At 55.7% G+C, this 13,479-nt stretch overlaps 4 protein-coding genes across 4 annotated transcripts; 3 read left to right on the forward strand and 1 right to left on the reverse strand.

Moving 5' to 3' along the window:
• Positions 1–362: 362 nt before the first annotated feature.
• On the reverse strand, positions 363–3,239 carry MAA_08256 (fungal specific transcription factor; the record flags this gene model as incomplete). The annotated part of the gene is made up of 3 exons (XM_007826254.2): positions 363–2,633; positions 2,780–2,804; positions 3,061–3,239. The coding sequence occupies 3 exons, from the start codon at positions 3,237–3,239 to the stop codon at positions 363–365; spliced, it is 2,475 nt and encodes an 824-aa protein (XP_007824445.2).
• A 1,731-nt stretch (positions 3,240–4,970) lies between these two features.
• On the forward strand, positions 4,971–6,518 carry MAA_08255 (Mandelate racemase/muconate lactonizing enzyme; the record flags this gene model as incomplete). Its single annotated transcript, XM_007826253.1, has 2 exons — positions 4,971–5,043; positions 5,422–6,518. 2 exons carry the CDS (start codon positions 4,971–4,973, stop codon positions 6,516–6,518), a joined length of 1,170 nt encoding a protein of 389 aa, XP_007824444.1.
• A 1,190-nt stretch (positions 6,519–7,708) lies between these two features.
• Positions 7,709–8,536, forward strand: MAA_08254 (short-chain dehydrogenase; the record flags this gene model as incomplete). The annotated part of the gene is made up of 1 exon (XM_007826252.2): positions 7,709–8,536. One exon carries the CDS (start codon positions 7,709–7,711, stop codon positions 8,534–8,536), a length of 828 nt encoding a protein of 275 aa, XP_007824443.2.
• Positions 8,537–11,310: 2,774 nt separating this feature from the next.
• Positions 11,311–12,724, forward strand: MAA_08253 (HAD-superfamily subfamily IIA hydrolase; the record flags this gene model as incomplete). Its single annotated transcript, XM_007826251.1, has 2 exons — positions 11,311–11,615; positions 11,755–12,724. 2 exons carry the CDS (start codon positions 11,311–11,313, stop codon positions 12,722–12,724), a joined length of 1,275 nt encoding a protein of 424 aa, XP_007824442.1.
• Positions 12,725–13,479: the final 755 nt, after the last annotated feature.

Raw genomic sequence — 13,479 nt, forward strand, 5'->3', positions numbered from 1 at the left:
ATATCCTGCTGTACTTTGTAGACTGTTGGCTTTGAACCCGCAACACAGGGGTATGATGTATTCGGCCGCGGCAAAACTGCAGCCTCGACATTTCTGAATTGTCATCTCAAGATGGCTGCCCGGCGGAAAGACTAGGACTAGACGGGTGAGGAAGGCCTTCATTGACTCATCTTGCAAGTAGACTCCATGACAACTCCGATAATATTAAGAAAAGAGACCGCAATACAGAGTCTCCAAACAGTTCCTCCCATTCGTTATACATGAATTTTGCACGCAAGCAACTTGGTATAATACATGTATCCAACATGTCCAGACATCCTGTTTCCTCGATCGCAAAATGATGATTCATTCCTTGATAGCTATCACGACGCCATAAACCTGCCTCCCTCCTGCTTAAATAGCCAATCACTATTTGCGTCCATCATGAAATTCGTAATGTTGAACTCATTTGGCGCCATTTGAGCCTGCCCATTCTGTGCATCCATCGCAGTGTCCGGGCCCAGTGCCTGGGCCCCGGCAAAATTCTCGCCGCCAAATGGCAGACGGGGGACGTTGAAAAAGTCAAACACGTCCAGATACTCCAAATCATTTGGTGCCGGTGTTTTAGCCGGCGCGACAGCGGGCAACCGTGCTGTCGTGTCAGAACTGTGTTTCGGCTGTCGAGACATCAAAACGTCGAGGTCGAATGCCGTTCGTCGCATGTCTGCTAGGATTTTGACAGAGCTAGGTGTGATACCATCACCCTTCTGCTCACTGTCACGGTGCTCGTCAAGCACCCGTTGAAGCAGTCCGCAGTATCTCGCCGCCACCGGCCAGTATCGTCCCATTTCTCGCAGGGTGTCAACAAAGAAGGGGATTTGCGGAGCCAGTTTATGCTCAACTGTAGATCCATGAACAAGCAAAAGCCTTGCCGAGACCCATATCGTAAATGCAAATGGTGGCCCCAGCTTGCTGAGAAGGCCGTTCTGGACCACAAACTCTCCCAAAGCTGCAATATTCTCTACAGCCCCGTGACATCTTTGCGAAGCACTGTAAGACGGAGTAAATATGGGCGATCGTGTTGTGGGGTACGCTGCTGACGAATGAAGTCGAATGACGGCAGTGTGATACGTGCCATGAAGCATCACCAGAATGCAATTCAAGTTCTTCTTGGGTGCTTGAAACAACTTGGACATGTTCCCAAACTCGGGGGGCAACCCAAACCTCCAGGTTGTCAGTAAGTTATCCAGCTCCTTGTAGCGCAGTTGCCATTGCTCGACGTCTCCCAAAGCACTGATGTCTACAGGCTGCTTGAGGAACTTGTGTATCTTGGACAAGATGCCCAAAATCTCGATATAGTAGGCAAAGGGCCCAAGATTTTCTGGCTTGCAAATCTCATGCGCGGATCCCTCGCCGTGATGTTCTCTAGCCTTGAACCACTTCGTGTCTACTCTCTGATTTCGCATCCATAGGTCGTCACGGCAGGGCAGCGTTCGGTCGATTTCCTTGTCTGCCAACGCGAACTCGAAAGCAGTGGCGATAGTGGCGTATCTGTCAAGAAGATAAATCATCCAGAAGAGTCGTCGTCGTGATTCGTCGTCGATAAAGTCCTTGGGTTCCGGAAGAATCATAGCCCGCAAGGTATATATCGACGTGTAACCTGGCGAGACTGTGAATGAGTGGCTCTCAACCGCCAATCCGAGCTGCACTACTGAGCGAGTGACGAGCGCCAAAATATTCCAACCCGGCGGACCATTGCTACTGCCGACCAGATCAAGTGCTACGATGACCAATGCCTGAAGCGATTTGACAGAGGTATTCTCCATGCCATATAGTAGCACACGTTCCTTGCACACTTTGTGGTAATGCTCCCGCCTTTCATCAGTGAGTCTAGGGTCTGTGGAGTAGCGCATCGTCGTGGCCACAATTGCATGTAGGAGAATTCTATCAGTCTCTTGCAGTGTCGACGGTCCAAACAGTGAGTCGAGAGTGGTTTTTCGGTGGAGGATTGGGCACCAAGTGTTGATGTGCTTGAAGTAGAGGTCGACAAGAGCATAGAGAAGGTCGTAGGGGGGCATGTCTTGATCCGGGGGAGTTGATACCGCCGTTTGGCTCAGGGGGGCGGTCGGAGAATGAATTGTAGGCTGGTTTTGATAGTAGGCCTGTCCTCCAGGCGTAGATGACTGAATTGGCGGTATCTGAGACGCTGCGGACAGGCGCCCCAGGGACCCTTGGTGATGATATGCGTCAGGCATGCCTGGGTGTTGCGGTGCATTGAAGTCAACGGTTTGCGATGTCGGCGTAAAACTTGACGTCTTTGGGACGAACAAACTATTCTCTCCTCCTGGTGTAGTGATGGGTTCGGATGTTCTGTACATGTGAGATGAAGCATCCCTTGGCGTGCCATGGTCACTTGCTATGCTGGGGTTGCTGTTTTGGATTCCCGCAGCAGCATTGAGCTGTGGATTTGAAGCCAAGACGTGTTGAATAATCTCCGAGTGAGACTGCAAGACGGCCTCAAGCTTGTCCATTCGATCTTGGAGCTCCTTACCAAAGCCAGCCCTTAGACCAGGCCGCCTCCGCTCCTTGTATTCGCATATTGCGCCATTTCGAGCGCACCATCCGCAAGACGGCTGTCCGCGGTCGCATTTTACCTGTTAAATTCCAGGGTCAATATATGTCTAAGGACAGGATATGACGCAGCTTGCGGAGGAACAAAAATGACATGGCGTGATGATTTGTAGCTTTGTTGATCCTTCCGAGTCAACGAACAGGGTCGGGCGCGTCTTGTGCGTCTTACTTTTCGCTGTTTGCATAGCTCACACCTTGGTATGACGAGGTCAGTTTTCGATTCCAGGGGCTTCTCATAGAGAGAGACAGGCATGTAAGGACATCAAAGCAAACAAGATGACAATGGCAAAACGTTGTACTCGGTAGTGCAAGGCACAATACAGACGTGAAAAGCAAGTGACGAATCGGATGTGGGATGATGAGCCGACTCAACGGGGGGCCGAGGGGACAACATGGACATGGCATAAAAAAAAGCCAAGATAGCCAAAGAAAGACCAAGATTGTACATACGAAACTGAGGTCGGACGCTTGCGCTTCCCATTTTGGGTAGAGCCGTCGTTGTATTGCTCATCATCACTATGAGAGTCGCTGTCGGGCTCGGTTGGTTGATGTGCTACGACGGAGGTGGGACCAGAAGCTGGAACTGATGATGGTGATGGTCCCTTGGCGCCGACAGCTCCGTGCTGCATCATGCTTTCTCGGCCAGCCGGGAAGGGCCCCTGGTAAGTCGATTCCGTGAAACACAATACCGGTCCTAGTGTCTGGTGTCCAGTCTACCGAGTATCGGGCCAAGATAACTGCACGGGTTGTTGTTAAAGCGAGGCAGTGGGGAGCGAGATGTCAGAGTGAAACATTCGGGACAAAGGTGAGCGACAGGAGGAGGTGGTTTTGCATTATGCCGGCATTGAGGATTCTGCATTGGTCGAGACAGACTAGCTATGGCATGTGTGGATCATCAGCTGCGAACGAGGACAAGGTGGGTAAAGTGGCAGGCGAACCGGAGCAGAGTCACGAGATTCCAATGGCGGCGTCTGAGTCCTCAAGTAGGGATGGCAGACGAAGACTAGTCGACTTTGTGTAGTCGGGCGAGGTGGAGGGGAAACCAGCCACAAGTAAGGTCTCGATAGGGTTTGATGGTGCCATGCTGCCGCAATCACATTGATGGAGCATCTGGTGGGGAGACGGTGGAAAACAAGCCCAGGAGCTCGTCCAAATCAGACCAGACATGAAGCACGGCAGAGCTTCGGCTATTAAATAACTGACAAGTGCCAGCAAGTGGAAGGAGCTACCCTGAGTCGCGGCAACCCTGGAACCCTGGACGTGGACGTGGCAGCATTTGTTGATGCACATCCCGATTTTACTGACAGATTGAGACACAATTTCATGATTGCTAGCTTACATCCGTTATTATAACGGCGACCCTGACACCCCAAGAAGGATGTTTATGGATCCAAGGTCCAGTCAGCTTTGTGAACTGGGGACTATGTCGACAACGAAACCTGACTGCATGACAACTGTCGTGGTTAAACTTGGTCAAAATCCCCCCATCAATAGTCATCATATATCGCAACTATTCTCTAGACCATGGCCACAGAGCTGTTGCCTCGGGCGGCTCGGCTTCTGGGAATAAACTGGGTCTGGCAATTACGGAGAATGGAAATAACTTTAAAAAAGTGAATGTTTTTTTTTTTTTTTTTTAAAAAAAAAAAAGAAAAAACCGGCGAATCCGGGCTCTGAGGCGTCTTGTAGGTACTACTTGGTTGGTGGTGGCAAGACAGACAGAAATACCCGTACATATACTTTGCAGCAACATGTTTGGCAATACTAAAGTCATGGCCATCTGATCTGGGTGGTCCCGGCACGGTGGGATGAACTCTGTGCTGCCACCCCGTCGCACCCCAGCTTCCCCAGTGTGCGTCCCTCAACGACTTCACGTCTGGCTCGAGACATTCATTCCAGGGCTACGGAGTACTCAGTCGGCCTAGGACACTTTGGGCGTCGCGCGTCTGCAGCCATGACGCAGATGTGTTGGAAGAATGTGCCCCCATCTCGTCGTTCGCGCCATCGGGGCATTTATGGCCGAAGGGGAACACACTCTCCCATCAATCACATCGTCACTTGGCACTTTGCGACCCTTTGTCTAGCAGTCACTTCCCCCACAGACTGTCTGATCCTGCGACTTGTGCAGATTACACGATAATCACACGGGCATTGATTAGTCTTTCCTTGAGTTGAAGCCGATTCCGTTGCCGACCCCATTTGCCGGGGTTTGCAGACTGCGACTCATGGGCAATGCAACTTGAACCAGTCCCGGGCCGCCGACGTATATCACAAGACTGCATCCTTTTCCTGTTTCAGAGAGGTTGAGACGGCTCCGATATTCACTCTTCTCCAGTGCCCGTTTGACATTGATGGCAGCCATGGCGTCGGCTGTTCGGGAGTTTCCTACCATCAAGGCCGTTCGATCCTATGTGATTAGCGGCGTTGGCTCAGGTACGAACATGATGACGGAGATGGAGGCAGACCTCAAGCACTAACATCAGACTGGCAGGCGGCGATTATCACAATGTCAAAGACGGCCACTGGTGAGCCTACGCCCATATTCCTGCTCAGCATGAACCACGGCAACAACTGACCAACTTGGTCCCTCACAGGCTGATTGATAGCGACATTTCCACCCCCTGCTCAATATGGGAGCAGTATCGAAAGTCTCGGACAAGCTGGGGAATCAATGTGCTTGGATCATTCCTGGTCGAAATCGAAGCATCTGATGGAACTGTTGGGTTCGCAACGGGCTTTGGAGGCAAGTTGTTTGCCCGCCATGATGCCACCGAGATGTAAAAGGGACATGACCAGTGCTGACAGCTCTAGGCCCTCCTGGATGCTGGCTCATCCACCAACACTTTGAACGGTTCCTCATCGGTGCCGATCCTCGCAACACCAACCTGCTGTTTGAGCAAATGTACCGAGCGTCCATGTTCTACGGCCGCAAGGGCCTCCCCGTGGCCGTCATCTCCGTCATTGACCTCGCCATCTGGGACCTGCTGGGCAAGCTGAGGAACGAGCCGGTGTACAGGCTTATAGGCGGCGCCACAAAGGAACGCATCAACTTCTACTGCACCGGCCCTCAACCGACGGCCGCGCGGGACATGGGCTTCTGGGGCGCCAAGGTGCCCCTGCCGCACAGCCCCGAGGAAGGCCACGCCGGGCTCCGCAAGAACGTCGCGTTTCTCCGGAGGCACAGGGAATCCGTCGGCCCCGACTTCCCCATCATGGTGGACTGCTACATGAGCCTCAACGTGTCGTACACGATCCAGCTCGTGGAAGCGTGCAAGGACCTCGACATCAACTGGTGGGAGGAGTGCCTGTCGCCAGACGACACGGACGGCTTCCAGCAGATCAAGCGCGCGCACCCGGCAACCAAGTTCACCACGGGCGAGCACGAGTACTCGCGCTACGGGTTCCGCAAGCTCATCGAGTCCCGGGACCTGGACATGGTCCAACCGGACGTCATGTGGCTCGGCGGCATGACGGAACTGCTCCGGGTGGCCGCCATGGCCGCGGCGTACGACACGCCCGTCGTGCCGCACGCCAGCGGGCCCTACAGCTACCACTTTGTCATTTCGCAGCCCAACACGCCGTTCCAGGAGTACCTGGCCAATTCGCCGGACGGGAGGAGCGTGCTGCCTGTTTTCGGAGACTTGTTCGTCGACGAGCCGATCCCGACGAGGGGGTACCTGACGGCGGCGGACCTGGACAAGCCTGGCTTTGGACTGACCATTAACCCGGCGGCGAGGGCAAAGTTGATCCCGGCGAGGAACTTGCTTGCCCCGACGCCCGTGGCCATGCCGGCGCCAGAAATGAATGGCGCTGCCAAGGAGGATGGGGATGTGAAGCACGCAAAGGTGAACGGGGCCGGTCACCATGATGATGAGCTGGTGGGCGTGATGGGCAAGTTGACGACTTGATCTGGTACTGTGGCATGAGGATGATGCACGCATTTTGTCAATTAGCATGCGCATTTTTTCACTTCAACGTTGCCCTGAAAAAAGAAAATACAGGGTTTCTTAACGGTCTACTATAGTCATATAATATGAGGGTTGTAATAGCCACGGAATAATGTCCTCACGGTATCACGAACGAAGCCGTCTGCGTGTATTGTGCTGCCAAATCGTAAGTGTGTCAGGATAATGCGTCATGGTAAAGTTTCATGTTGCTTCCTGGGTCATTCATCCGGCACTGACATGTGAAAAGAAGCTCGGCTTTGACACTCGAGTGTTGGTTGTCCTACCACCGTTGACAGACAAGGTGACGTGAACTCGCCCGCGTACCAACTACGCCGCTGAATTCGGCTGATGAATCCCATGCCGGTCGTCGGTCCCGTGGCCATGCAGCATTGAACCCTGCATACCGGGATGAGTGGACCATTGAAGATATATGTACCCACTCCCGCTCTGCACTCCCCCGAGCAGCATCGTGAGTTGAACGGTGGCCGTTTGCGCTCGCCAGTCCACCGTCTTGCCCACGTCTTGCCCACGTGTGATGAAACGGTGAGAAATGGAGCGACGCAGGGCCTCGTGACCACGGCACAGGGCTGCATGGGTTCGCAGACGGGGCATCGTGGCAGCCCTGCGCGAACGAGCTGCCATCGACTATTTATTTCTTTTTTCTCCCAGCTTTTTTTGTTTCGTCAAGTTGGTCCCCTGCCGGAGCCGGGCGGGCCGGCGGTTTGCTCGCTGGTCAATGGGCCGAGACCCAGAGTCCATGAGGGGGTGCTTGTCGCGGGGAAAAGTAAAAATAGCCACAAGAATGCCCAGAAATACGAGGCTGTTGACAGCTCGATGAATTTGTAAAAATCCAAGCGTCCTTGACTCTTTTGCTAATCGCAGTCCACAGTCGACGTCCAGCACTTGCTCTGACGCACACGCTCTGCCTGCCGCATCGCGCGTTTCCCTCGCCATCGGCGCCCGTGTATCACCTACCCGAGGACTCCGGTGCGTGGATCGAGACGGCCGCGATTACATCTAGGTGCTAGCGTGGCCCTGGCCGCGCCGTACATTTGGCAGTTTTTTTTTTTTTCCTTCCAAATCTCGACGAGTCCGAGACCAACTACGAGTCGTCAAGTCATTGATTGATTACAAGTGCGCCCATCTACATGATGCCGCTGACGGGGCTGCTGGCCGGCAAGACGGCCATCATCACCGGCGGGACGACGGGCATCGGCCGCGCCATCTGCCTCGAGTTCCTACGCCAGGGCGCCAACGTGGTAGTCAACCACCTCGGCCTAGACCAGGACAAGCAGCACCTCGACTCGCTGGTCGCCGAGGCCGCCGCGCTCTCCGCGCAGTCGTCGCCGTCCGATGCGGTCGGCAGGCTGGCCCACGAGGCCGGCGACGTCAGGGACCCCGAGACGGCGGCCGGGCTCGTGGCCGCGGCGGTCGCGCACTCGGGCGCCGCGCGCCGCCTCGACATTTGCGTCTCCAACGCGGGCGTGTGCACGTTTGCCGACTTCCTCACGCTGGCGCCGGACCTGCTGGAGACGACGGTGCGCACCAACCTCGACGGCGCCTTCTACGTGACGCAGGCGGCGGCGCGGCAGATGGCCCTGCGCCAGGAGCCCCCGGGGGGCAGCATCATCGGCGTGTCGTCGGTGTCGGCGCTCGTCGGCGGCGGGCGGCAGGCGCACTACACGCCGACAAAGGCCGGCGTGCTCAGCTTGATGCAGAGCGCGGCCGTGGCCCTGGGCCGCCACGGCATCCGGTGCAACGCCCTGCTGCCGGGGACGATCCGCACGCGGCTCAACGAGCAGGACCTGGCCGACGACGCCAAGAGGGCCTACATGGAGGGCAGGATTCCCCTGGGCCGCACTGGCGTGCCGGCTGACATGGCTGGCCCGGCCGTGTTTCTGGCGTGCGACGAGCTGAGCGGCTATGTGAGCGGTGCGCAGCTGCTGGTGGATGGCGGCCTGTTTGTCAATCTGCAGTAGTTGATGTTGGTCACGAGTACTGTAGACGATTTGTTGGTGATGCGTGGCGTGGGCGGAATAATGGTGAAAAAGCAACATGTCCGTTCTGTATCTACCCATGGCCTATGGTTTGTAATGTGTCAAGAGTCAAGACCGGCGATCGCACCCTAACTGTAAAGCAATAACCGCGGCGACCCCAGTCAAAGTCAGCCATGATGCACAAGAGGTAACCCGCGACGAGGGGGAAAACGCCATCCCACGCGTCTGGCAGATCCTGGAGAATAACAAGCGGCAAGGATACATGTTGGATGCAGGCGCTTGAACGGGCTAAGGGCTGAGTAAAGTAGAGAGGGGGATGTGCAGGGGCCCATGAAATGCCGCAAAATGAGAGAAACATCAATTGATGATGAACATGCTCGAGTGTCAGGCATCTACGCACCATAAAGGATACTGTGTTGATCGACCGTCTTTGCGCGCATGGCCGTGAAGATGCTGCGTGCGAATCAACTCGACAACTTACAAGCCTAGCCCACGACCTGCCAGCCGTTTACACTTTGCAAAGCTGCTGCATCGTGACGATGCGGTGGAGATGTTGGGTTTTTCGAGACACCCTTTCCCACCGTTGGCATCATGTATGTACTTTACCTAATGGTGTCGTTGCTCCTGCCAGCTCCAGGCAAAGTCCCCCGGGCCCCGAGTTTCATGGCCACCAAGTGGTCAAGTCGCGGGATCCAGACATGTGGACGCGGGTGGGCGGGGAACGGAGCAGCCATGTACATGTACATGGCGTCGCACAGGAATTCCCGCAGCACAAAAGGTTCCCTCCCCCTTGGCTCCTTGGCGCAGCACCGCCGTAGCCACCGTCATGCTGGCTGCCGGTTGCCCGCCTGTTCCCGGGCGGTGCAAGGCAACACGGCACATGGGCGCCCGGCGCACACGCGGCCAGGCGTACAGGCAAGAGATTGTGGGCAGTATGCAGCCCGGCACCGCACCGAGGCGTACTCGGGAGCGAACAAGAGTTTCAACAGGAATTCCAGCACTGTACATACTGCACATTTTACTTGGGGGTACTGGTGCCTACCACCTCACGACGGCCGCACGTGTATTTTTCCTTTGGCCCTTGAACCTGCACCGGCAACCTGGTCACGGAAAGCAACGCGGTTGGCAGTCGACGGCAGCGTTGGCATAGGTCGCAATCGAAGCAGGGCGCGGACCCGCTGGAGCGGAGCCGACGGCGGCGGCTGATAGGCCTTCGGACCGAGGACGGGGGAGGGCCTGACGTCACTGTGGACCGGTCCGACCGTGAGAGACGGCCGCGCTTCACACCTGGTGGCAACTGGTTGCATGCTCCTTCCGTCTGGATCAAAAGACGCGCGAATTGTGGTGTTTGCCGTCTGTGCTGCTTATCGTATCGCGTACCGTGTACCTAGGTGCTTCGTGTCCTGCGCGTTCTCTGCACCGAGCAGATCGCTCGAGCAAGTACAGGTACCACGGGTACATGGCACAGGCTTCTTCCCAAGCGACACCCACCACCGTAATCTTCCCTCTTGCATTCGCTGGTGGAACCGCCATCCCGCAAGGATTCTGCCATCCACGAAACGTCTCAGCCAGTGGGCAAATCAGCCACTGCCTATCAGTGTTTCCAATTCGTTCATGCATGGTGCAAAGATACCGGCCAAGATAGCCTCACCCGGCTCAGCCTGACGCGAGTGCTCCAAAAACACAGGGTTCGTTCCACAGGCACCGTCGCCAAGGGGGCAAGTTACCAAGTCACCTCCGCTTGTTGCTTTGTTGGTTACGATACGGAGTACAGCATGTACACTCCAGACCGCGGTGGAGATGCTTTCCATCCGTTTGAGAAACCTGGGAGGTACAACGTCATGGCGCTGCAGCCGCCTGGTTCGCAACGCATGTCGTCGTTCACCTCGGACGTACCTCTCCTGTCACTCCGGGCTCGGGGCCACCACCTGTGATGCTGTCGTCATGTCTCTTTTGAGATGGCCGCTCTTGATATCGCACTGCGGCCCGGAGCCAAGCCATGGCGGCTGCTTCACACCATCTTGGAATCGTGCCCTGCCAGGGGCCGAAAATCTTTCACCGCCTCTGCCGCAAGCCGACACTCGGCACGTACTGCGGCTTATCGAACATGATAGCGTCAGTTGGAATGAAGGCAGCGTTGAGAAACGACGGGTTCTTTTCTTCTTCCTGCTAGCGCAAGGCAAACTCGGTGGGTGGAAGACACTGATGACGTCTAATACGGTGGGCTCTCCAAGTTGACGTCGTATCAGCAAGGGAAAAAAAAAGGGGCATCGTGTATTGTTGCTACGGGGTCTGTCCCTGTGTGCCGTCACCATGGATGTCATCACTCCAGAGTTTTCATCAAGTGGAACCGCCATGTGGATATTCAGTTCGACGCTGGTCCCCTTCGCCACGACCTTGGGCATGTTTCTGAATGAGTTCCACTCTCCATTATGACTCGGGCTGAGTAGCTACAACGTTCGTAGCGAGTGGGCTCCATGCCGAGACACACATGCCAGATGTGACAGAAAACAAACAACTCGAGAGGGAGTCTGGGCAGTAGAATCCCCAGAGACTATAAAGGCACTCACATCCTCCCACCGTTCATGACGGTAGATCTCAATTTCAAGACCAGAAACCCTCGTACTATTCCGATCTTTCTCCACTCTCTTGTCATAAAGGCACGAGAAGAAGGGACGAGCTCGTTGAATCAAATCATTCACTTATACGGCTCGACGCCTGCTCCAGCACCACCACAGCACAACTCACTATCCATCATGGCGGCAACGCAACAGCAAGAGGCCAAGTTCTACCAGACTGTTGAACAGGCTAAAAAGGACCTTGACGCAGTTTCTGCACCGTCAACCACACCTAGCTCCCCTGGCCTGTCTGCAGACAGCTCTCGCGCCAGCATCGCCAGCGTTGATACCCCCCCATCACCACTCTCTCCTGCCACCGTGGCCGACTCCTTCGTCTTTGCCTTTGATATCGATGGCGTTCTTGTCCGCGGCGGCAAGGCCATCCCCGAAGCAATTCAGGCCATGAGAGTGCTCAACGGAGAAAACGAATTCGGCATCCATGTGTAAGTGCCACCTCACGACCCTGGCAGTTCCACCCCCGGATTTCGGATTTCGGTCCACTCAACCCACCAGGGTTCCATCGTGACTTTTTGCTTTAGGTGTTGTGCATCCGGGATGACGATTAGCTAACGTGGCCTGCAGACCTCACATCTTCCTGACCAACGGCGGCGGCAAAACCGAAGAGGAGCGATGCGGCGACCTCTCACGCCAGCTGCTGCAGGACATCCAGCCCGGCCAGTTCATCTGCGGACACACCCCCATGAGAGAAATGGCCGAGAAGTACGGCACCGTGCTCGTCATTGGCGGCGAGGGCGAAAAGTGCCGCGAGGTCGCCGAGGGCTACGGCTTCCGGGACGTCGTCACCCCCGGCGACATCATCAAGCACGACTCTGCCACGCCGCCCTTCCGCAAGCTCACCGCCGAGGAGCACGCCAACTCGCGCGCCCGCGACTTTGACGACGTCACCATCGACGCCGTCTTCGTCTTCGCCGACTCCCGCGACTGGGCGGGCGACATCCAGATCATGCTCGACCTCGCCATGTCCAAGGGCGGGCGGCTCTGCACGCGCAGCGAGACCTTTGACGAGGGCCCCCCCTTTTACTTCTCGCACAACGACGTCGTCTGGTCCGCGGCCCACGAGCACGTCCGCCTCGGCATGGGCGCCCTCCGCCGCATGTTCGAGGTCACCTTTGACGACCTCACCCGCGGCCGGGGCCGGCTCGCCACGCACGCCTTTGGCAAGCCGCAGGTGCCCACGTTCGAGTTCGCCTCGCGCCTCATGAGCCAGTGGCGCCACGCGCGGCACGGCATCTCGGACGCGCCCCAGACCGTCTACTTTGTCGGCGACACGCCCGAGAGCGACATCCGCGGCACAAACGCCGTCAACAAGAAGGCCGACAATGACTGGTACAGCATCCTCGTCAAGACGGGCGTGTACCAGGACGGCACGGAGCCCGCCTACAAGCCTCGCGTCATTGTGGACAATGTCCTGGACGCCGTGAACCACGGCATCCAGCGCGAGATGCGCAAGAAGCTTGCTTCTTCGCTGAAGCAGGGTCTCGAGAAGGCTGTTGCGGATGCTGAGACGGAGGCTATTGCCGTGGAGGCGTAGATGGATTTCATATCGTTTGGAGTTTGGGATTTTATATTTGGCATTAGGCGGCATTGATGTTTGTCATGAAAGATTTTGCTTTTTTTCTTGTTTGATATTTTCTACTTTTGCACTGGCTGCGAAGGAGGAAAGACTTGACCTCGATAGAGCTCCTTTAGTCGCTTTTGGTATATGATGCACCACCCTTATACCCTGATGAGCATCACATCTAAATAGATTTTTTTTAAAAAATAAATTAGACCAATACTTTATTTGTGTAAACTGTGATGCAATTGATAACGCTTGCTTGTCCGCAGTGGGCGGTGGTGCAGTGTCCCGGCTACCGTGTTGAGTATGCAAGCTGAGATACCGGCCGTCGACGAATATGGCATCCCGAGCACACCATAAACTACATACGCTCGTGCAGGACCCCTGTGGATGCGTGTCAGCTCAAGACGAGGGATAGTGCATACCCTTGCATGCTGCCGATTGCGGGCAGTACCAAAATAAAGACAGTTGTGGCGGTCCAGGATGAGTGAGGTATTTGTCCGATATTTACATGCGGAGGGTGATTTGCGTCAAGACGTCAATGGCTTGGCGGGAGGCTTCAATGTTTGTCGGAGGGCGCCAAATCGGTTGCTTCATCACCGATCAATCCCACTTCGGTGATTTGACGAGGCATCGGGTAGAGTGGGCTCAAGTATCACTCCGAACCTGATGAAGCAGGCAGAGCTACGAATAGGCCATGGTTGTCAAAGTGAGCGTGTAGAGCTGGA

Source organism: Metarhizium robertsii, assembly GCF_000187425.2.
Source record: "Metarhizium robertsii ARSEF 23 chromosome Unknown MAA_Scf_4, whole genome shotgun sequence".
Taxonomy (NCBI): Eukaryota; Fungi; Ascomycota; class Sordariomycetes; order Hypocreales; family Clavicipitaceae; genus Metarhizium; species Metarhizium robertsii.